A 21,199-nucleotide genomic window follows, 5' to 3' on the forward strand; every position below is an offset into this window, starting at 1 on the left:
TGTGGCCCTTGTTGTTACCCTTTGGCCCCTTTGGGGGGGTCCCTTGTCCTGGAGACCCTTTGTCCAACCCGTCGCCCACCTCAAGACCTGCCTGGATGCTGCACATACAGTAGGTATCCAATAAATGTTCCTGGGATAGAAGGCAAAGGCGCTGGCACCAAGGCGGCTGCCCAGAGCAGGAGCGAGACAGAGGGGTCCTGGTGGCTGGGGGGTCCCCTAGTCCTGCCGCCTTCCCCCACCCCCAGTCGGGATGACCGGCCACGGAGGCCGGGATGGCTGGGACCGGAGGTGGGGGCGGCCGGGCGGCGGGGGCGGGGGCGGGGAAGGGGCGGGCGCGGGGGCGGTGCCGCAGCCCGAGCTGGAGCCCGAGCCGGAGCCCGAGGCGACGGGAGCCGAACGGGAGCCGCCGAAGCCACCGCCGGGTGCCCAGCGCCGCCGCCGCCCCCGAGCTGCCCCGCGCCCCTGCCCGCGGGCGGCTGGTGGGCAGAGGGCGCCATGGCCGCTCCGGAGCCGCTGCGGCCGCGCCTGTGCCGCCTGGTGCGCGGAGAGCAGGGCTACGGCTTCCACCTGCACGGCGAGAAGGGCCGCCGCGGGCAGTTCATCCGGCGCGTGGAACCCGGTTCCCCCGCCGAGGCCGCGGCGCTGCGCGCTGGGGACCGCCTGGTCGAGGTCAACGGCGTCAACGTGGAGGGCGAGACGCACCACCAGGTGGGGGCCCGCGCTCGCCCCCGGCCCGCCGCCCCCTCCCTGAGCGCGTCCCTCTGGGGCGGGCGGGGGTCGCACGGGGGCCTGAGGGGGCTTCCGCGGAGAGGACGCGGACATTGCCTGGAGGCAGCGGCCCGGCGCCTTCCGAGTCCCCGCGCAGGAAGCTCAGCCCTGCACAGGGGTGGGGGGGCATCCTGGCAGGGAGGGGCCCGCACTGCGGCTCCTGGCCGTTGGCCTCGCTCTTTGGTCGCGTTTTGGCCTCAGTGTGCTATGAAGGAGGGTGTTGGGCAGCCTGGGGCCCCTCCAGAAAGGTGGCGACCTGGGTGCTTTTGCGTAGGTGTGTGTACACGTGTGCGTGTGAACACAGCTGGGCGTGTGTGTGCAGGTCCCTCTGGGGTCAGCCAAGTGTGCACGCGCCTGCCTGTGTGTACCCAGGAGGGGTTGCAGTAAGGGCATCAGTGTGTCTGCAGTTGTGTGTGTGCTAGAGTGTGTGTGAGTATACAGGTCTGCGTGTGTGTGTGTGTGTGTGTGTACAGGTCTGGACTCCTGGGCATGTGAGAGCTGAGCTCTGTGTGTGTGCACACCTGGTTAGTGTACTCATCACTGTGTGTCTGCAGGCTGGTAAGTCTGTGTCTGTACTCTAGTGTGTCCCAGCCGGTATGCCTGGGACCGGGTTGAGTTGGCCATTGGTGGCAACCACATTCCTTAGCTCCAAAGGCACTACCTCTCCTCAGAGGCTGCTTAGCCTGGCTGGGGTTACTTGCTAAAGCCTCCTGCCTCCTGGCTAAGGAGAACAGAGCCTTTTCTCTGTGGGTTCTGACCCCTGAGGTATGTCTGTCTCCCACAGGCCAGGGACTTCCACCACACCCTGGTGGGGGTCCAGTGTCCACACACCCCTTGTCCTCCAGGTCCCCTGTCCCTCACACCACTGGCGAATCCATAACCTGTCTGCATGGCTGGTCCTGGAACCCCAAGATTAGCAGTTGGTTCAGCTGGGCCTGCAGTTGGTCTCCTGTTCACCTGGTGCCTTGTCTGTCCCTCCGTCGGCCAGCCCCATGCTTTCCACCCAGTGTCTGCTGTGTAAGGTTGTTTGCTGAAGAAGGTGGGGATCAGGGCCGGGCGCGGTGGCTCAAGCCTGTAATCCCAGCACTTTGGGAGGCCGAGACGGGTGGATCACGAGGTCAGGAGATCGAGACCATCCTGGCTAACACAATGAAACCCTGTCTCCACTAAAAATACAAAAAAATTAGCCGGGCGTGGTGGCGGCACCTGTAGTCCCAGCTACTCGGGAGGCTGAGGCAGGAGAATGGCGGGAACCTGGGAGGCGGAGCTTGCAGTGAGCTGAGATCGCGCCACTACACTCCAACCTGGGCGACAGAGCGAGACTCCGCCTCAAAAAAAAAAAGAAGGTGGGGATCAGGCCAGTGGCCTGGACCTGAGGGATTGAGGGTAGGGCTGGCAGGGCTGGGGCCTGGCTGCTGTTTGATAGTCGTTGCCGCCCTTGCCCAGGGAACACCTGCTTATCCAAGGCCCTGGGGTGCTGGTCTCTGAGGACTGGACACACAGACCATGGTGGACTCTCCCCACTGCCCCAGGAGGGCAAGAGGTGCAGTTACTGCCCCATTTGACAGTTGAGGAAACTGATGCCAGAGATTTAGGGTGACTTGTTTGGGACACATAGTCAAGAAGCAGCTGGGCACTCGGTTCCTCTTGTCTCACTCTGGGTCATGGGGAGAGAGGAGGGCCAGGGGACAGATGGGCCTGGCTCAGTCCCTCCTATCTATTCACCACCCCTGCTGAGCCCGGCGGCTGGTGGGGAGCCCTGTCCACCCTCCCCCAGGCCGCAGGTGGGAGTAGGGCTGCCCGTCTTCCCGCCCGCTTCCCAGTGGACACTGCTTTCTCTCTGCGGGTGCACGCCGGCCCCCTGCATGGTCCAGACACTTCACAGGCACCTGCACCCACACGCCGACAGCCACCATGCCATAGCTGTTCACTGCCCCTCCCCCTTGCCGGCTGTACCTGAATGTTGCTTCCCTGGCTGTGTGTGCGTACCCGAGCCAGGAGTCCAGCCATTCCCCTCCTCACAGGTCCAGTGGGAATGGGCCCATGGTCATGGCCTGGAGGTGGACATAAGGCCTGGGGTCAGGGGTTTAGACTCCCATGGCAGAGAATGACAGGAATGGGCACAGACACACCCAAACTGGGGCCCAGGGAGACACCCCTCTCCTTCAAACCTGGACGCAGACACAGACTTTGAAACAGATGGATGCACGTGCACACACTAACAGGCAGACTGAAAAGCTGAAGCTCCACTGTGCGCCGTCTTTGTTACTTCCAGACGGGACTTACCCAGCTGCCCTACCCTGCAGCCCCTTCCCAGCCCTGCCTGGAGAAGACCCTGGGCTAAGGGCAAGGCTCTGGGAGGACCCTGAAACCCTCACAGCCTGGACCTCAGTGTCCAGAGCCCGGGTGCAGAGGGAGGGAGCCTCTGGAGTCTGGGGGTGGGGGGTGGGGCCGGCAGGCCTCTCGGTGCGGCCACCCGCCCATGCAGACCAGCTGCCCGCCTGCATGCCCGGGCCAGCCCAGAGTGGTGCCATTGCCCATGTGCTGCCCGGAATGCGGGCCACTGACCCGCTCCTGTCACCCATTCGCCCCAGGTGGTGCAGAGGATCAAGGCTGTGGAGGGGCAGACCCGGTTGCTGGTGGTGGACCAGGAGACAGATGAGGAGCTCCGCCGGCGGCAGCTGACCTGCACTGAGGAGATGGCCCAGCGAGGGCTCCCGCCCGCCCACGACCCCTGGGAGCCAAAGCCAGACTGGGCACACATGGGTGGCCGCAGCTCCGACGCTGGCAAGAAGGTATGGCGGGCTCGGCCCGCAGGGACCACCCTCGCCTCTCCCAGAGGCTCTCTCGGCTTTCGACGACCATCTTTTTCACCTCCAGAAGTCTTGGTCTCCTCTGCCTTTTGGGGCCCCTTTTCTGCCCCAGGGACCATCCTGTTGGCTACTGGGGGCCACTCTTTCTACCCTCAGCCTGTGTTTTAAACTGGGTAGGATCAGGGCAGCCTAGCCTGTTCCTCTTCTCCAGGACGCTCTAGAGCCCCTTGCCCTATCGAGGGGTTACTGTGACAAGCTGCCGCCTCCCCAGCCCCCAGCCTCATGGCTGAGGAGCCCTGGGAATAGACATTCTAGGTCTGCGTGTGCCCAGCTCCGTGCCTGTGTTGGGTGTCATCCGTGGCTCTGTCCTTGTCTCTCTCCAAGGAGCCTGTGTGCTGGGAAGGCCTGGGAGAGGGCTGGCTGCCTCTGCAGGTTGGGGAAGCCTAGGAGGCCACTCTGCCAGGCCTGGCATGGGTGGGGCTGGGAGCATGGGAGTGGAGTTGGGGGGTCCAGGTGGCTCCAAGGTGAGCCCACTCCTCCCCTAAATATAAGGGAGGGCCCTGGGACCCTGTCTGCTGTTCCTTCTGGGCTCCTGCTGGGTAGCACTTCCTCCTTCCCCTGCCCCTGCTCCCAGCCAGGAGACCCAGAAAAGTACAGGGGCCGCCTGCTCCACCTCCTGCTAGGTGGCCGCTGGGAGGGGCCACCTGGCAGGCCTTGAGGGCTAGGAGGAACAGCCTGAAACTGTCTGTCCTGTCTTCCTGGAGGCCCTGATGGCATTGTCTCCATGCTCTCGTACCTTTTTTTTCATTTTCAAAGACATCCCTGGCCGGGCACGGTGACTCACACCTGTAATCCCAGCACTTTGGGAGGTCGAGGCAGGCGGATCACCTGAGGTCAGGAGTTTTGAGACCAGCTTGACTAATGTGGTGAAACCCGTCTCTACTTAAACTACAAAAATCAGCTGGGCTTGGTGGCGGGCGCCTGTAGTCCCAGCTACTCGGGAGGCTGAGGCAGAAGAATTGCTTGAACTCGGCAGGCAGCAGTTTCAGTGAGCCAAGATCCTGCCACTGCACTCCAGCCTAGGGAACAGAGCGAGACTGTCTCAAAAAAAAAAAAAGAAAAGAAAAGAAAAGAAATAAATTCCTTCAGGGGATTTGAGTCCAGGGGTTGGCCAGACCCCACTGTGAGAATGGTGCCTGTGGCAGGGGTGTGGGATCTCGAGTTTCTGAGGGTGCAGGGGATCTATACATTCACTTTCTCCCTTTCCCAAGTATCACTCCTGGAGCTGGCTGCGCCTGGGAGCTGAGCCCGGCGGGGGCATGTCTTGGCAGGGAGACGGCATTCCCTGTGGGGAGGGGGCACAGGCCTGGCCATGGGACCTGTGGGACCCGTTTTGTTCCTGGGGCTTGAGGGCAGGCCATGGCCGTGCTCAGGGCCAAGGTGCCCAGCCCAGGGCTGGTTGGGGGGCTGGCCTTGCAGGGGAGCAGGCTGGTCCCAGGCCCCTATCTCCAAGTTGAGGGTTGGGGCCTCCCTCTTTCCCAGGCACCCTGCCTCCCCCAGGAGGAAGCTCCGCCTCTACCTCAGGCGTTTGTCCATTGATTTGGACACAAATGCATGGTTCACCTTCCTGTGGAAAAATCTGGCCCTCGGACTTTATCTGGAGGGTGCGGTGGCCGAGGCACCTTGCCTTGGGTGGGACCTTCCCCCGTCTGCTATTTCAGGCTCTGGGGGCTGCAGGAAGCCCTAGGAGGAGCTTCCTCTGGGTATATTTTTAGAGGAACAAAGGGTGGCCTGAGTGGCAGGTCCCTTTGTGCATGAGTCTGGCTGGGGACAGGGGCTCCAGGAGGTCAGGGGACACCCAAGGAGCAGGGTCTCCCCTTCTGTCTTCTGGCATCGAGACCTGAGGTTTCTTTTTCTTTTCTTTCTTTTTTTTTTTTTTTTTTTTTGAGACGGAGTCTCGCTCTGTAGCCCAGACTGGGGTGCAGTGGCCGGATCTCAGCTCACTGTAAGCTCCACCTCCTGGGTCCACACCATTCTCCTGCCTCAGCCTCCCGAGTAGCTGGGATTACAGGCGTATACCACCATACCTGGCTAATTTTTGTGTTTTTAGTAGAGACAGGGTTTCACCGTGTTGGCCAGGCTGGTCTGGAACTCTTGGGCTCAAGTGATCTGCCTGCCTCAGCCTCCCAAAGTGCTGGGGTGACAAGCGTGAGCCACCGCGCCTGGCTCGAGCCCTGAGGTTTGTTCACCTGAGCTCCCAGCGTGGACAGGAAGAATTGGGGCTCACTGGACCTCCGCAGAGCAGGTTCAGATCCTGCCCTGCTCAGCCTGGGTTCAAGGTGTGCCTGAGATGCTCAGGGAGCCCAGGAGGGCAAAGCTTACCTTGCGGGGATGGCTCCAGTGGGGGCGGTGGTGGCAGAGAGGCAGAGCCCTGGGAGGGTATGTAGCTTGGCTTTGGTGCAGGATGGAGAGGGCCCAACTCTGGGTGCCCCCTGGGAGCTAAGGGTGGTTCTCAGTGTCCTCTGTCCTGGCTGGGGATAGGGGAGGTGGGCAGGGGAGGACACTGATGTGGTCAGCCACTCCTTTTGGGGGTCATGAACGCCTAGTTAGTGATGACTCAGCCCTGGGCCACAGCAGGCTGGGGGTGGCCGCAGTTGCGGTGCAGCTGATCCTAGTAGTGATGACAGGGGACGGCCCCCAAACAGAGACGGGTGGCCAGCGGTGCCAGGCCCTAGAGGTGGTGGCAGACCCTGAGCCCTCTGCCCCCTGCCCCTAGCCCAGTCTCCACCTCCGTCTGGAGGGCCTTGGGGGCTAAGAGCAGGTGAGGGGTGACAGATCTGCGGGAGGTGGCTGTGTGGTTAGGGCGCGGTGCCTGTGGGGGCTTCCGGGCTCCTATGGCTCTTGTTCCTCTGGAACCTCAGCATGACAGTCCTGTGTTCTGGGGCTGGGACTCCTCCCTGTCCCCCCAGCCCTGGGTCCTGGGGCGGGCAGGGCCTTCCAGCAGCTTCCTTCCTTCCTTTCTTGGGACGGAAACCTAGCTGGGTGGGGGGCGCCGGGCTGGAGCCTTCTAAGGGGAGTGGGCTCAGTCATCACCCTGCTCCCCAGAGTGACTCAGCCCCCGCGTCTCCACCCATCCCCGGGGAGCCGGGGCCGCAGAGGGAGGTAGATAAGTGGGGTGGCAGCCTGGGTCAGCCAGAGAGTTCAGGCCACCCCGGCCGGACGCCTGCCACTCACTGCCGCTGTACCGCTGCCATGGCGCGCTCCGGGAGTGCCACGCCACCTGCCCGGGCTCCAGGAGCCCCTCCACGGAGCCCACCCCAGGGGCTGGTACAGGTCAGGTGGGGTGGGAGGAAGGGAGGGCTAGGAGGAACCAGCAGCCGCTCAGCCTCCCAGGGTGGGAGGAAGGGACTCCGGGAACTTGATGTAAGCAGGCTGGTCCCTGAGCAACAATGAAGGCCTTTCTCTGCCAGGGCTGGTGCGTCACCATCTGGGGGGGCGCCCAGTGTACCCCCATGCTAGCCTCTTTGTCCGGACACAGGCATGGCTGGGGGACCAGGGATGGTCCAGCTCTGTGCTGGCCACTGGCGGGGAGGGAGCCTGGAGCCCGTGGGAGCCAGAGGGCCTGGCAGAAGGCGGCAGGAAGTGTGTGCTGAGCCAGGGCAGGGAGGAGGAATGTGAGCTATGAACCCCGCCCGAGCTCCTCAGCTCTCTGGGCCCCCATGCTCCGCCCCATGTGCTGCCAGCAGCCCACCCTGGCCCCTGCATTGCATCCCCTCCACCTGAGGGTTTAGTGCTGTGCCTGGCGCCTCCGAGACCCTGCTGACAATGAGGGGTTTGATGATAGGCAGAACTTCTCGCCGTGTAGAGTGAAAGACGGCTGCTTCTGGACAGAGGCAGAGGGGTGGCCAGAATGACCCTGAGAACACTGAGGGGGCCTTGGCCTGGCCTCAGGGCCCCAGACACCCACCAGATCCTGCTTCCTGTCTGGTGCCCTGAGAAACCCTGCCCTGTGCAGGCGTGGGAAGGGCTGCCGGGCCAGCACTGTGGGGCTGGCCGCATGTGTGGGTGGCTATGCATGTTTGCAGGTGTGTTTGGACGTCTTGTGTCTGTGACCGTGTGACGTGTCTTTACCGCCTGGGCCCATGTCATGCTCCCACCTCCCCCCCTGAACTAGGCTCCTGTCCCCATGCCTTCCCTCAGTCCCAGGCCAGCCTGGGGGCTGTGCTCCACCTTCCTCCTGAACTGGGCTCCTGTCCCCACGCCTTCCCTCAGTCCCAGGCCAGCCTGGGGACTGTGCTCCACCTCCCCTCCTGAATGGGCCCCTGTCCCCACGTCTTCCCTCCCTCCCAGGCCAGCCTCAGCACTGTGCTCTGACTGCATCCCTGAGGGGCAGCTCGGTGGGCAGGTGTCAGGGTCAGCCTCAAAGCCCCATGCCTGTGCCACCAGGTGTGTCTGGGGGAGGGGTGGGTCTATGTGGTGGGGCCCTGGAGATTTTGGGGATCTTGCACCCTCCAATTCAGCCCATGTGGCCCAGCTGAGCCCCTGCAGGGCCAAGGAGCCACAGCCTTGTCCCTGGAGTTTCTGGTGTGATAGGGCCTGGGTTGTGGCCATGCAGAGAGGGTTCAGAGGGTGGGCAGGAGGCTCCTGACGAGGCATCTGGCGGGCTGGACAGGAGAAGGGTATTCCAGACCAAGGGCAGGTCCCGAGCCCAGGGGACAGGGCACTAGCCCTGTGGAGAAGGACCCCCTTGCTCCCTTGGCAGGGCGGCCCCCGCCACTGACATGGCTGTTTCTGGTCCATTGGGGTTTGGAGTGAGCTCGAAGGTGGGTGGCTGGAGGGGTTGGGGGTGTCTAAGGCCTGGAAACCTGCCCTCCTGAGGTCTGAGTGCCCCTCTTGCCATGCCGCCCCAGCCCTGGCCTGGCCTGTGGTCCCTCAGGGACACACAGGGAGGTAGGAGGTGAGGGAGGGGCCCTGGCAGCCCCCCACCCCGCCTACACGCTCTCCCCTGCGCACGCCCTCAAGCCTGGCACTCCCTGGAAACCTGAGCTGCCCCCCGCCTGCTCTGGCCACCGCCATGTTTAACTGAGCACGGGCAGCCACTGGCCACCGCCGCGGCACCCTGGCCTGGCCCCTGGCTGGGGGGTGGTCACTGGGCCTGGCCCTGCCTGCATGGTCCCCTGGCCCAGACCCCCACTGCAGGATGCCAGAGGTAACATGGGGCAGGGCCTGGGATGGTAGCGGGGGGGTCCTTCCGGGCCCCAGGAGGCCCTCTGTGCTCTGTCCACTCTAAGCTCCTGCCCCAGCCTCTGCGTGCTGGGCCCGCGGGGGTGGTGCGGCTCGTTTTCCCGGAATGTGAAAGCAAACAGAGCCGCCACCGCAGCCAGCCTCACGGAGGCCTCTGGAGAGAAAACAAAACTGCTGGCCTAGGAGCGCCTGCCCCACGCTCTGGAGGAGAGCCCGGGGCAGGGGGACGCACGGGCAGGGCCCTCAGGGACAACTGCCCCAGGAGGCCGACAGTGACAGTTCTTCCCACCTGGTGCTCTCTCCCACCCCGCCCGTGTGCCGCGCTGGCCTCCAGCCCAGGGAATTATCCCAGCGACCCAGGAAGGCGGCTGGGCCCATCGGGGAGGCTTCTGGGTTTGAAAACTGGCTTTGCCCAAGTTCCCACAACGAAAGCTCTGTCACAGGCAGCCTGGGTGCCCGGAGTGTTTGCCACTGAGACCTGGGCCTGCTCGTGGGTGGCATGGTACCGAGTCTGGGCAGCAGCGGCACCACCAGGGAGTGGCCTCTGAGGGTGGGAGGCTGGAGCCAGGGACTGACCCTGTCCCTTGGGCCTGCAGGATGTCAGTGGGCCCCTGAGGGAGCTGCGCCCTCGGCTCTGCCACCTGCGAAAGGGACCTCAGGGCTATGGGTTCAACCTGCATAGTGACAAGTCCCGGCCCGGCCAGTACATCCGCTCGGTGGACCTGGGCTCACCTGCTGCCCGCTCTGGCCTCCGCGCCCAGGACCGGCTTATTGAGGTACCGGCCCACCAGGGCTGTAGGGTGCTGGGGGCCCCATGCCTGTCCACACTGGGGCCCTGGGTCCTTGCAGGGAGGAGGGAGACACTGGGAACCTGAGCTGGTGCGCCTCCTGCTGCCTCGGCGGGCGGTGGCTGTGATGAATATTTGATGCCACACCTGGCCACGCGGCATTGGGGGCTGTCTGGGCCCACGGCGGGGCTGATGCGTGCTGGTGGCGGCAGGTGAACGGGCAGAATGTGGAGGGGCTGCGCCACGCTGAGGTGGTGGCCAGCATCAAGGCACGGGAGGATGAGGCCCGGCTGCTGGTGGTGGACCCCGAGACAGATGAGCACTTCAAGCGGCTTCGGGTCACACCCACCGAGGAGCATGTGGAAGGTGGGCCACGGCCCGGGGCACAGGGTGGGTGCGGTGTGGTGGCCGAGTAGCCACTGACACGCTGTCCCCACAGGTCCTCTGCCATCACCTGTGACCAACGGAACCAGCCCTGTCCAGGTGAGAGGGTGGGGTGCCCACGAGACACAAAGTGCTTCTGGGGGTACCCAGGCCCGACAGGCCCCCTTCTCCCTGGAGATCCCTTTCCTCGAGGTGTGGTAGAGACACCCGATTCTGGCCATCACCTCCCTTTAATGCCCCTGTGGTTTTCGTCCTGGATCAGTGCCACACACAAGCCACATGGGGTGCCTGGGGTTGGGGCTGCTGCCTTCCGTCCCCTCCTGAGCACCACCTGGTAGGGAGTTGCCTTCCAGTCTCTGCCTCCTCAGGGAGCTGGTGGTAGCCTCACCCCAGGCGTTGCTCACGCCGGCCATTCCTGCACCCAAACCCCCTCTGCACCATGAGCCGGCCAGGCCACCTGCCTGTCACTGCCGGGCGCCCGGTGCCTGCCTCACCGCATCTAGGGTCCACCAGATGCCCGGGGCCCCCTGCCGAGTGGAGGAGCACACACTGGTGGGGCATGTGCATCTGTGCACATGTGTGCTTGTGCGGGTGTTGTGTCTGTCTGTGAAGCCACAACCTGCCCTTGGTTTCCCAGCTCAATGGTGGCTCTGCGTGCTCGTCCCGAAGTGACCTTCCTGGTTCTGACAAGGACACTGAGGTATGGATGTCCTCCTCCACTCCTGAGCTCACACATGGGGTTGCCAGAGGCCTTGGGGTGGGCGTCTGTGGAGATGTCAGCCCTGGCAGTGGGGTCTCTGCTCAGGAAGCCCTCATGAGCCCCTACCCCAGCCCCAGCCCCAGCAGGCAACCTGTGTTGGTTGTTCCCTGGGAGGGGCCCCCGTCTGGGGTGTGGGCCTAGGGCTCACTCCAGACACCCCACCCACCATGCTCACCGCAGGATGGCAGTGCCTGGAAGCGAGACCCCTTCCAGGAGAGCGGCCTCCACCTGAGCCCCACGGCGGCCGAGGCCAAGGAGAAGGCTCGAGCCACGCGAGTCAACAAGCGCGCGCCGCAGATGGACTGGAACAGGAAGCGCGAAATCTTCAGCAACTTCTGAGCCCCTTCCTGCCTGTCTCGGGGCCCTGGGACCCCTCCTGCACGGACCTTGGGCCTCAGCCTGCCCCGAGCTCCCCAAGCCTCAGTGGACTGGAGGGTGGTCCTGCCACTGCCCAGAAATCAGCCCCAGCCCCCGTGAGCCCCCGTCCTGCCCCTGCCTGCCAGGTACTGGGGGCCTGTGGCAGCAAGATGTGGGGAGAGAGACCCAGAGATGTGAGAGAGAGGCAGAGACAGAGACACAGAGAGAGAGCGAGCGAGAGAGAGAGAGAGAGCGAGCGAGCGAGAGAGAGACAGAGCGGCGGCAGCACCAGGTGAGGGCCTTTGCTGCTCTGCCGGGGCCTGCTGACTGAAAGGAATTTGTGTTTTTGCTTTTTTCCAAAAAGATCTCCAGCTCCACACATGTTTCCACTTAATACCAGAGCCCCCCCCCCCCGACTTCCCCTCCCCCCCCCCCCGACTTCCCCTCCCCCTTGGGACGCGCTCTAAATAATTGCAATAAAACAAACCTTTCTCTGCAAACCATTTCCTCCCCGCCCCCTCCCCTCAGCAGCAGCCGTCCCGAGTGGGAGTCCCTGGGACTTCCCAGTGGCCGAGCTGGGGCCCCCAGCCTGTTTGTGGGGACCTCGGGTAAGGCCAGGGAGGCCTGATGTGGCCGTAGGAGCTGCCCCTCCCCAACCCGCCCTGGTGTGGGGGGTCGCTAGGCCAGGCCCTGCTCCCCACCCAGGTACCCTGTGCGCCTGTGCCCTGATGGGGGTCTGAAGTGCAGGGCCTAGGTTCTCCGAGGGGCCCGAGGATGGAGGCCCCATGTCCCCGAGGAGGGTGGCCTCTGGACAGGCCCCTCATTCCGCACGGCAGCTCCCAGGCCTGGGGAACATAGGTGTGTGAGAGCAGCACCCAGGAAGGACTCCTGGCCTCTGGCTCAGCCCTGCCTGGCAGGCTCCCCCGTGGACACCCTGTTGACTTTGCTCTTCCCTCCTGGGCCCCGCACCCCTGAGCCGACCACTGATTGACCGGCACCGCTGTTGCCTCGTTAAGCCATAGCGCATGCGCGCTCTCAGAATAAACAGGCCCTGCCTGGGACCCACACGCCTGTGTTTTCTGAGCCTCCTCCCCACGGGGTGAGGGGAGTGGAGGGATGAGGCTGTTCCAGGGAGCCCCCTGCCCGAGTCTCAGCAGCTGGAAACTGGGTCTCGTTCCTGAGCCCCTGCCCTGCATCCATCTGCTCCCAGCCCTGCTCCCTCTCCCCCACCGGACCCCATGGGACCCCCTGCTGTGTGGCACATCCTGGGCACAGGACCATCTCTCTATTCGGCAGACTCAGCCTCCCACCTTCATCTTCCCTGTGAAGCCATCTGGCTTCACACAACACTCCCACGGGCCACCCTTTGCCCAATTCAACTTGCGACCTCTAGCAATCACAGGTCAAGCCTTGTAGCCTATGGCACCCTGCCTGGGTCCCCAATGTCCCTTTCAAGGGCGGGTAGCTCTGTAACGGGGGATGGGACTGGGCAGAGGCTGCGCTTTAAGGTCACTGAAGTTCAGGAGCTGGTGGTGTCCAGGCTGGGAAGCTGGGAGCCAGCGATGGCTAGCATGAGGGGCCAGGGTCCTCAGCCAGCTGCCTCGGGCTGCTTCCCCAGTGGACTTCCAGCAGCCGGCTGCAGCTGGCTCTCCCCACTTCCTCCCTCCCAGGTTCACGCACACCCCCTTCTCCTGAGTACTGAGCAAAGACTGTCACGTCCCCAGCCGGCCTCCCAGGCAGCCCTGCTCCAGACACGCGAGCATGGGTGTGCACGCACACACACTTGTGTGTGATTCCCAGGCGCCCTGCCCCCTCAGGGACAGACATCAGCCAGATCCCATCTGCAAAACAGTCCAAAGCTTTATTCGACAGGCGTGGCTTCCTGAAGCGTAAAGCCACTTCACAGACTGTGGCCACAGCAGCACCGAGGTGGGAGCTGCTCGGCCATCAGAGACCCTGGGCAGCCGGGCACAGGGCTTGGTTGAGGCAGGCCTGGCAGCGAGGGCGCACAGGCAGACAGGTCTGCTGGCCGAAGCCCACCAGGAGTCCATTGATCTCGTGCCACAGCTCCCTGTGGGGGTGGGGGCTGGGTCAGTGCAGAGGGAGGGAGGGCAGGGTGAGCTTTTCTCTGCCAGGAAGCCCCCCACATACTCATACCTGGGCAGCCACTCCTCCAGGGCGGCGCGGGTCTCCTCTGGGGACTTGGTTGCCTTCTTGGTCCACCTCAGCCGGTTGGCGATTCTGTGCACGTGCGTGTCCACTGCTGCGGAGAGGCAAGTGGGGTGAATGGGCACACTCCACCCGCCCAGCCCGTGCACTCCCTGCCCAGAGGCGAGTCTGCCACCACCCCCGTGGCCCTCCAGTTGGAGAATGGAACCACAGAGCCCTGGCTGCAAGCCTACATCTGACCATCTTGGCTGCCCCTGAGGTGCTGGGGCAGGGGCTGAGCCCTCTGTTGGGGTGCAGGCCTCCCTCCCATCACCTGAGCCAGCCTGGCCGGGGAGGGAGGGCTGTGCTCTGGGCTGACCCATTCCCACCAACCCTGGTGCCAGATGGGTGTGTGGGTGGTGGGGTCTCTGCTCCGTGCAGGGCTTGGGGGTGGATGACTCGGCTCTGCTTCGAGCTCTATTTCCCACAATAACAGCGACAGCTCACTTGGACAAACACTTGCTGGGGGCCAGACCCTACCGGAGAGACTGGCCAGTTCAGTAAGTCCTCACAAGGTCCTACAGATGCCCGAGGACCTTGTGAGGCCTGGCAGGATCCCGACTCCAAAGCACCTCTCAGCCCTCAGCCTCCCAAGGAACGAGGCCCCAGCCCAGGAGGGCTCATCCAGGCTTCCCTGTCTATCTCCTGTGGCCTGAGGCCCCTCCTGGCATAAGCACTGGCTCTGGGCACCAGGCTGGGTGGCAACAGCTCTGCCCAGCAGGCCGGCACGAGGTCACTGCCTGCAGACCCAGCACCTGCCACTGCAGCGGTCAGGAACAGAGCGGGACCCTGGCCCGGCCGGCCGCAGCTGCTGTCCACCTGGGATCTGGCTCCTGCTCCCCTCAGCTGGTCACCCCAGGTGCCTGCTCATTGGGCTCCCTTCTCCCGCCCGGTGGCCCCTGCCAGCTGCGGCCCCAGCCCCAGCCCTGCCTGCTCCTTCAGTGTTTGCCAAAGAGAAAGCCAAGTCCTGCACCAGCTCCTTTGCTGCCGCCTGGAAAAAGGTGTCTGAGGGTGTAGGGAGACCACAAGACCTGAGAGGCCACATCCTTGGGGCTCTGAGCCTCAGTTTCCTCCTCTGTAACACGGAAGTGGCCATGCTTCTTAGGATACCCAAAGCTGTGTCAGGACACGTCACAATGTATGGGCCTCCTGCCCACCTGGACAGTGAATGAGGAGGACTGCTTCACCCACTTTGTGGCCAGAGCTTAGAGAAGCCAGGTGCCTGGCCCAGAGTCACTCAGCCGGGAGGTGCAGAGCTGGGACTGCAGCCAGCAATCTATGGCTGTGGCTTTTTTTTTTTTTTCAGAGGGAGTCTTGCTCTGTCGCCCAGGCTGGATAAAGACAGTGGCGCGATCTTGGCTCACTGCGACTTTTGTCTCTGGGTTTCAAGCAGTTCTCCTGCCTCAGCCTCCCGAGGAGCTGGAATTACAGGCTCTTGCCACCAAGCCCGGCTGATCTTTTTTTTCTTTTTTGAGACCGAGTCTCGCTCTGTCGCCCAGGCTGGAGTGCAGTGGCGTCATCTTGGTTCACTGCAAGCTCCGCCTCCTGGGTTCACGCCATTCTCCTGCCTCAGCCTCCCAAGTAGCTGGGACTACAGGTGCCCACCACCGAGCCCGGCTAATTTATTGTATTTTTAGTAAAGACAGGGTTTCACCATGGTCTCAATCTCCTGACCTCATGATCTGCCCGCCTCAGCCTTCCAAAGTGCTGGGATTACAGGCGTGAGCCACCGCGCCTGGCCACGCCCGGCTAATTTTTGTATTTTTGGTACAGACAAGGTTTCACCATGTTGGCCAGGCTGATCTCAAACTCTTGACCTCTGGTGATCCACCCACCTCAGCCTTCCAAAGTGCTGGGATTACAGGCTTCAGCCCTCGTACCCAGCCAGCTCTGACATTTTAATTGACAGTGTTTCTCTTTCTGGGAACCCCCAGGAGGCAGCCCTGGGGTCTCCTTGCAGGTGGTCAGGCCCACAGACACCTGGAGAGGGAGGCATTCCTGCATGCCTGTCTCTTGTGCCTGCTACTCCCAAAGCCCGTTCCCTGCCTGGCTGCGGGCAGGGACCTTCCCCCACAGCCCTGCCCAACCACGATGCAGCACCCCAGGGACACGGGCAGCTGAGGACAGCCACCCAGATAAGCTCAAGTGTCCGTTGAGAGGCTGGCAGGTGGTGGCGCTGGGAGTCTCGGTGGGGAGGAGGCCCTGCCCCGGCGCACCTGGCCTGGCTCTGGCTCTCTGGGGCTGCCGCAGCCCTTCAGCCTCACCGGGTGGCCCCCTGCTCAGAACCGAGGCCCTCAGCCCCTGATGGCCCTCTTGCCCACCAGAAAGTGCTGGAAGGCCCCCCCTAGCACAGGCCCTGCAAGAGTCCCACAGGGGCCTGGGATGGGGGCACAGAGGGCAGGGCCAAGCCCTGGTTTCTGGACTGGCTGGGCCCGGCTGCGTGTGGCCTTAGGAGCCCCAAATCCTCTGGGCAAAGCCGAGGATGAGGCAACCCCACCCCAAACCCAAGGGTCTGTCTTTACCCAACTGCCAAGAAGCCTCTGGTGCCAGGAAGAGACACCAGGACCTGGGAAAAGGATTTAAGGGGGGCCCTCCCCGCAGCGCCTCCCTCCCCACCCTCCCCCCATCCCCCCAGCACCTCCCTCCCCACCCTCCCCCTTTCTCCCCCCAGCACCTCCCTCCCCACCCCGCCTGCTGAGGGGACACTCTTCCCCCTCCCTCCTCAGCCCTCACCTCCCCGCTCTGCCCTCATCTCATTCCAGAACTTACTGCTCCTGGCCCTGTCTCTCGAATCATGGTTTTGCAGATGCTGTTCCTTCTGCTGGGAACACACTTCCTCCTCTCGGCCTGGCTCACCCCACCTTGCCCTGCAGCTCTCAACTGAAGGATGACCTTGGGGGCCTTCCCAGGGGTCCTGGGCCCAGGCCAGGCCCCAGCAGTGCCCTACATAACCATCAATGTTTCCACCCCACGAGTGGGGAATTCCCTGCTCCACATCTCTCCTGAATACAGCACAGATGGAGTCTAGCTCCGGGGCCTCTCTCAGAGTCCCGCACAGAGCAGGCGCCCAGCCCACGCGAGCTCCTGCCCCAGCGCCTGTCTCTGAGTGGGGCTGGCCTGGCTCAGCCCTGGGAGCACCTTTCTGACCCTATGGGCTGGGTGGAGTCACAGGTCAAAAGGATGTGGAGAATCCCAGAGCAGGCAGTGGGCTGGAGCCAGTCCTGTCCTCCTGGGGGTGTGCACCACTCACCAATGCCTGACACAGTGCCCCAGGCCACAGCCATAGCCAGGTGTGCCATCTTGGGCCCAACGCCCGGCAGCGCCACCAGCTCGGCCACGGAGGCTGGGATGTCCCCGCCATAGCGCTGCTGCAGGATGGTGCTGGTCTGCTTGATGTATTTCACCTTGCTCTGAAAGACAGGGCTGGGTTCAGCCTTGGAGGCAGGGGCATAGCCCGGCGGGGGAGGACGCAGCCCCCGGGAGACCCACAGGGGGCCAGAGCTAACCGCACCTGCTGAGGACATGTGCGAGCTCAGCCCCCGCCCTCCAGGAGGCAGGAACAAGTGGAGGCAGCAGGGAGGCCCAAAGCAGGCCTGACCCCCTCCTCCCACCCGTGTGGGCCAATGACACGTGTGTAGGGTCTGTCTTGGGTTCCCCGGCCCGTCATTCCCTGCCAGCACCCCGGCCAGTCCAAGCAGGCCAGCCGCTCCCAGAAGTGGGGCTTAGCTGCACCTGCGCCTTCAGGAAGGAGGGCTGGAGCTGGGGCTTCCCCACCAGCTGCTAGGCCTGCCGGGTGGTTCCCATCCTGTGCCTGAGTGGAGAGGGCTATTTAAAACCCATCTGAGAAACTGCAGCCCATACGGGTGCCAAGGGGAAGCGGCCCCACCCACTAAGCTGCTTTCAACAGATCCGCCCACCACCATCCAGTGCTCGGCGGGGTTGGGGAGCAGGCCTCCCCAGGGCTCCTGGAGGGTGAGGGGCTCTGGACAGGAGGGGTGACACCCCAGGGGAGGCTAGCAGTAAACAAAGGGAAAGGCGGGTGGGCAGGCAGTCTTGGCGGTGAGGAAGGGCGGGCAGGCGGTGAGGTAGGGAGGCAGAGGAAGGAAGGGAGGATGCGAACAGGAAGGCCAAGGAGCTGCTGGGACCGGGCGTCAGGCCCCAGGACCCCATGGCCTGGGATGGGGGCTCCAGGGGGACCCCCGAGCCTGAGATGGTTGACCCTCACCTCCTGCACTGCCGCCACCCCTCTCAGCCTTCCGAGGTCTCTCTCAGGCCACCCGGCCCCAGTTACCACAGGCAGGGCTCACCCTCCAGAAACCGACGGGGTAGATGAGCTTGCCCAGCGTGGCATCATCTGTCTGCAGGATGCTGTCCACCGTCAGGCCCTGCGCCCGCAGTCGCTGCATGGCGCCCGCCGTCACCTGGTCTTTGGTCTGGCTGGAGAGCATCAGTGACAGCAGCACCTGGTACCTGCGCACCTGCTTGTGCAGTGACAGGGACCAGGGTGGTGGCGGGTCCTGGGTGATTCCCTGGGCCAGGCTCCCCTCACGCCCTCTACGTACCCTCGTTTGTTACCCTGGGCCACATATGGGGCATCGGCCTCCCCCTATGGGGTAGGGAGGTCTGGTTTGGGTGTGTTTGGTCACCTACAACACCACGACAAAAATAGTACTCGACTCACTGGAGCAATGTGAAGCTTAAATGAATTGTCTCAGCGCTTAGAACCGTATGTGGCCGGGCGCGGTAGCTTGCGCCCGTCATCCCAGCACTTCGGGAGGCCAAGGCAGGCGGATCACCTGAGGTCAGGAGTTTAAGACCAGCCTGACCAACATGGTGAAACTCTGTCTCTACTAAAAATACAAAAATTAGCTGGGTGTGGTAGCGGGCACTTGTAATCCCAGTTACTCGGGAGTCTGAGGCAGGAGAATCGCTTGAACCCAGGAGGCAGAGGTTGCGGTGAGCTGAGATTTCGCCACTGCACTCCAGCCTGGGCACCAAGAGCAAAACCTGGTCTCAAGAAAAACCCCAAAACAATCATATCTGGCCCATCACTACTGAACAGCCATTGGCCACTACTATTGATTGCTTTGTGAATGATCACACTACCCATTAAAAACAATTTTTTTTTTTTTGAGATGGAGTCTTACTCTTTCACCCAAGCAGGAGTGAAGTGGTGTGATCTTGGCTCACTGCAACTTCCAAGCCCTGGGTTCAAGCGATTCTCCTGCCTCAGCCTCCCAAGTAGCTGGGATTATAGGCGACTGCCACCATACCCGGCTAATTTTTGTATTTTTAGTAGAGACGGGGTTTTGCCACATTGGCCAGGCTGGTCTCGAACTCCTGATCTCAGGTGATCCACCTGCCTCGGCCTCCTGAAGTGCTGGGATTCCAGGCATGAATCACTATGCCTGGTCCATACTACCCATTTTACAGACAAGCAAACTGAGGCTCAGAGAGGCCTGTATCCAAGTCACCTGATAGTAGAATAGGGATTAGAACTCAGCTTGGTCTAAGGTTCCAGGCCCTGGGACCGTGAAGCAAAAGGAACTCTTCCTCCCCGATATCACGCAAAGCCCAGGTCACGCCTGCACTGGGCAGAAGTTCTAGCACGAGGCCCTAAGCCACCGGCGTCCTGACCTGCTGAGTGGCTACAGTGATGCAGGCGACACTGCCCAGTGCTCTGGGGCACCGGGTGTACATCCTCCCAAGGTGCTGTCTGCAGGGGAAGGTGCCAGCCAATAGCCACCGGGTAGAGAGAAAACAAGTATCTTGCTAAGAGCGGGGGTCACCTGGGCAGATGGGGCCCCTGCCTACCTTTGGGGGGGCGCTGGAGTCATAGCAGTGCTCGACCCCCAGATGGTCCACAGGTGCGTCCTTTTCGCTTCTCATGGCACGGATGTTGACCAGCTGTTGCTGCCAGTCCTGGGGCTCCCAGACTGGCACTTTGAGGGGCTCAGCCTTCTCACCTTTCTCACTGTCCGAGCCCTCATAGGCCACACACAGTCTCTGTGCTTTCCGCCGACGCTTCACGGGGCTGTGGCTTTTCCTTGCTTCTGCAAAAAGCACCAGCCAGTCCCTCTGGTGGGGCCACAGGTGAAGGGAGGGTAGGGGTGCCGTCCTGCCTGCTAGCTTACCCCTCCCTCGTTCATGCCACAACTGTCCATCATCTAACACACTCGGGGCGCTCTGCCCTCTGCAGTCTGGGATATGTGGGCCCTCCTTATGCCAGCGACCCTGACAAGGTCCACGTTAGCTCATGAGGACTCTAGCAACAGCCAATACCATAGTGCCCCCAATACATCCTCTATACTGTGCCAGAGACAATCTGTTAACACCCACATCGGGTTGTGTCACTCCCTTTTAAAAATTCCTGGCCGGCCGGGCGTGGTGGTCCAAGCTTGTAATCCCAGCACTTTGGGAGGCCGAGGTGGGTGGATCACTTGACGTCAGGAGTTCGAGACCAGCCTGGCCAATATGGCGAAACCCCATCTCTACTAAAAATACAAAAGTTAGCCGGCTGCGGTGGCGGAGGCCTATAGTCTCAGCTACTTGGGAGGCTGAGGCAAGAGAACTGCTTGAGCCTGGGAGGTGGAGGTTGCGGTGAGCTGAGATCACGCCACTGCACTCCAGCCTGGGTGACAAAGTGAGACTCTGTCTCAAAACAAACAAACGAAACCTGCTAATTGACTTCCGTTTGCTGTCATAATAAACTCCGAACTCTATCCTGGCATCAAAGCTCCTGCCACCCTGGCTGGCATCACCGCCTAACTGCTCCCAGCTGCACCAGTTCCTCCTGCCATCGTCTGGACTATCTCTGGGGTCCCTGGGTGCCTATCGGGATCCCCCTCTGGCCAATTCTGTGGAAGTCCCAGCGGAACTAGCGCAGGGGCCCTGTCGTGTCCCTCACTGCTCACTGCAGTGCTTGGTCCTCAGCAGGTCCTCAACGGCTGCAGGATAAATATGGCTGCCATGCCCTTTCCTGTTTTCCCTAAGAGGCACCCTCGAGCTGAGGGAGCAGGCTTCTGGCTGGGTGTGTTCTTGGCACCCAGCCTCTCTGACGGAAGCAAGTTCGTTGCAGGAGGGCGGGGATGGGACCCACAGAGCCTGGAGTGGAGAGTCCCGGGCAGGCTGGTGGGAAGGGAAGCGTTTTCTTTTCCTTTTTTTTAATTTTATTTTTTTTGAGACGGAGTCTGGCTCTGTCGCCCAGGCTGGAGTGCAGTGGCGCAATCTCGGCTCACTGCAACCTCCACCTCCCGGGTTCACGCCATCCTCCTGCCTCAGCCTCCCGTGTAGCTGGGACTACAGGCGCCCGCCACCACGTCCGCCTAATTTTTTCTAGTTTTTTTTTTTGTAGAGACGGGGTTTCACCATGTTAGCCAGGATGGTCTCGATTTCCTGACCTCGTGATCCGCCTGCCTCGGCCTCCCAAAGTGCTGGGATTACAGGCGTGAGCCACCGCGCCCGGCCGGGAAGCGTTTTCTTGCTCGGGGCGAAAGTGGGCAGCGGAGCAGAGCGTCCGAAACCCAGCCACTGCGGACCGCAACCTTTGGGGAAAGGGGGCAAGGTGGGAAAGCAGGGCCGCACGTGGGAACCGTTCGCAGCCCTTGCAGCCCCTGCCCGCGCAGCTGCAGGAGGAGGCGGCCCGGGACTCCAGCCTGCAGCCCCTATCCCGCTTCCTCCCATGCTCCGGTCAGGGCGCGGCGCTACCTGCTGCAGCTTCTCCCCTCCGGGGAGGCGCGGGCTCCTCCCCACACCCCCGCGGTCCAGCCCTGGGTCCCAGGCTCCGGTTCCGCGTCAGCATCCTGGCGCTCAAGGAGTTCATGCCGGACTCCTGCGGACTACACATCCCGGCGGCCCACGCGGCCCCCGTCACGTGA

The 21,199-nt window shown here is 62.8% G+C and overlaps 2 protein-coding genes across 6 annotated transcripts; one reads left to right on the plus strand and one right to left on the minus strand.

Annotated features, from left to right (window-relative positions):
• The first annotated feature begins 393 nt into the window (after positions 1–393).
• On the plus strand, positions 394–12,175 carry NHERF2 (NHERF family PDZ scaffold protein 2). Of its 2 annotated transcripts, XM_011748335.2 has the most exons (7): positions 394–708; positions 3,363–3,563; positions 9,422–9,601; positions 9,826–9,979; positions 10,053–10,096; positions 10,635–10,697; positions 10,938–12,175. In XM_011748335.2, the coding sequence occupies exons 1-7, from the start codon at positions 496–498 to the stop codon at positions 11,094–11,096; spliced, it is 1,014 nt and encodes a 337-aa protein (XP_011746637.2). In that variant the 5' UTR covers positions 394–495; the 3' UTR covers positions 11,097–12,175. The 2 variants fall into 2 exon arrangements, with proteins under 2 accessions (XP_011746637.2, XP_011746638.2); XM_011748336.3 differs by lacking the exons at positions 394–708; positions 3,363–3,563 and adding an exon at positions 6,663–6,914.
• A 785-nt stretch (positions 12,176–12,960) lies between these two features.
• LOC105485815 (nth like DNA glycosylase 1) lies at positions 12,961–21,168 on the minus strand. 4 transcript variants are annotated; one of them, XM_071083922.1, is made up of 6 exons: positions 21,030–21,168; positions 19,137–19,372; positions 17,630–17,803; positions 16,573–16,732; positions 13,272–13,377; positions 12,961–13,185 (listed from the first exon to the last, which is right to left on the minus strand). In XM_071083922.1, exons 1-6 carry the CDS (start codon positions 21,166–21,168, stop codon positions 13,062–13,064), a joined length of 939 nt encoding a protein of 312 aa, XP_070940023.1. In that variant the 3' UTR covers positions 12,961–13,061. The 4 variants fall into 4 exon arrangements, with proteins under 4 accessions (XP_070940023.1, XP_070940022.1, XP_070940021.1 ...); XM_071083921.1 differs by having other exon boundaries at positions 17,630–17,800; positions 19,137–19,375; XM_071083920.1 differs by having other exon boundaries at positions 19,137–19,375.
• Positions 21,169–21,199: the final 31 nt, after the last annotated feature.

Source organism: Macaca nemestrina, chromosome 18, assembly GCF_043159975.1.
Source record: "Macaca nemestrina isolate mMacNem1 chromosome 18, mMacNem.hap1, whole genome shotgun sequence".
Lineage (NCBI taxonomy): Eukaryota > Metazoa > Chordata > Mammalia > Primates > Cercopithecidae > Macaca > Macaca nemestrina.

Coding starts and splice junctions, on each gene's coding strand:
- NHERF2 (XM_011748335.2), top strand. CDS start 496: ATGGCCGCTCCGGAGCCGCTGCGGCCGCGCCTGTGCCGCCTGGTGCGC. Junction 3,564..9,421: donor GCTCCGACGCTGGCAAGAAG/GTATGGCGGGCT, acceptor TTGGGCCTGCAG/GATGTCAGTGGGCCCCTGAG. Junction 9,602..9,825: donor CCCAGGACCGGCTTATTGAG/GTACCGGCCCAC, acceptor TGGTGGCGGCAG/GTGAACGGGCAGAATGTGGA.
- LOC105485815 (XM_071083920.1), bottom strand. CDS start 21,168: ATGTGTAGTCCGCAGGAGTCCGGCATGAACTCCTTGAGCGCCAGGATG. Junction 17,804..19,136: donor ACTCCAGCGCCCCCCCAAAG/GTAGGCAGGGGC, acceptor TCACTGCACAAG/CAGGTGCGCAGGTACCAGGT. Junction 16,733..17,629: donor ACCCCGTCGGTTTCTGGAGG/GTGAGCCCTGCC, acceptor CCTGTCTTTCAG/AGCAAGGTGAAATACATCAA.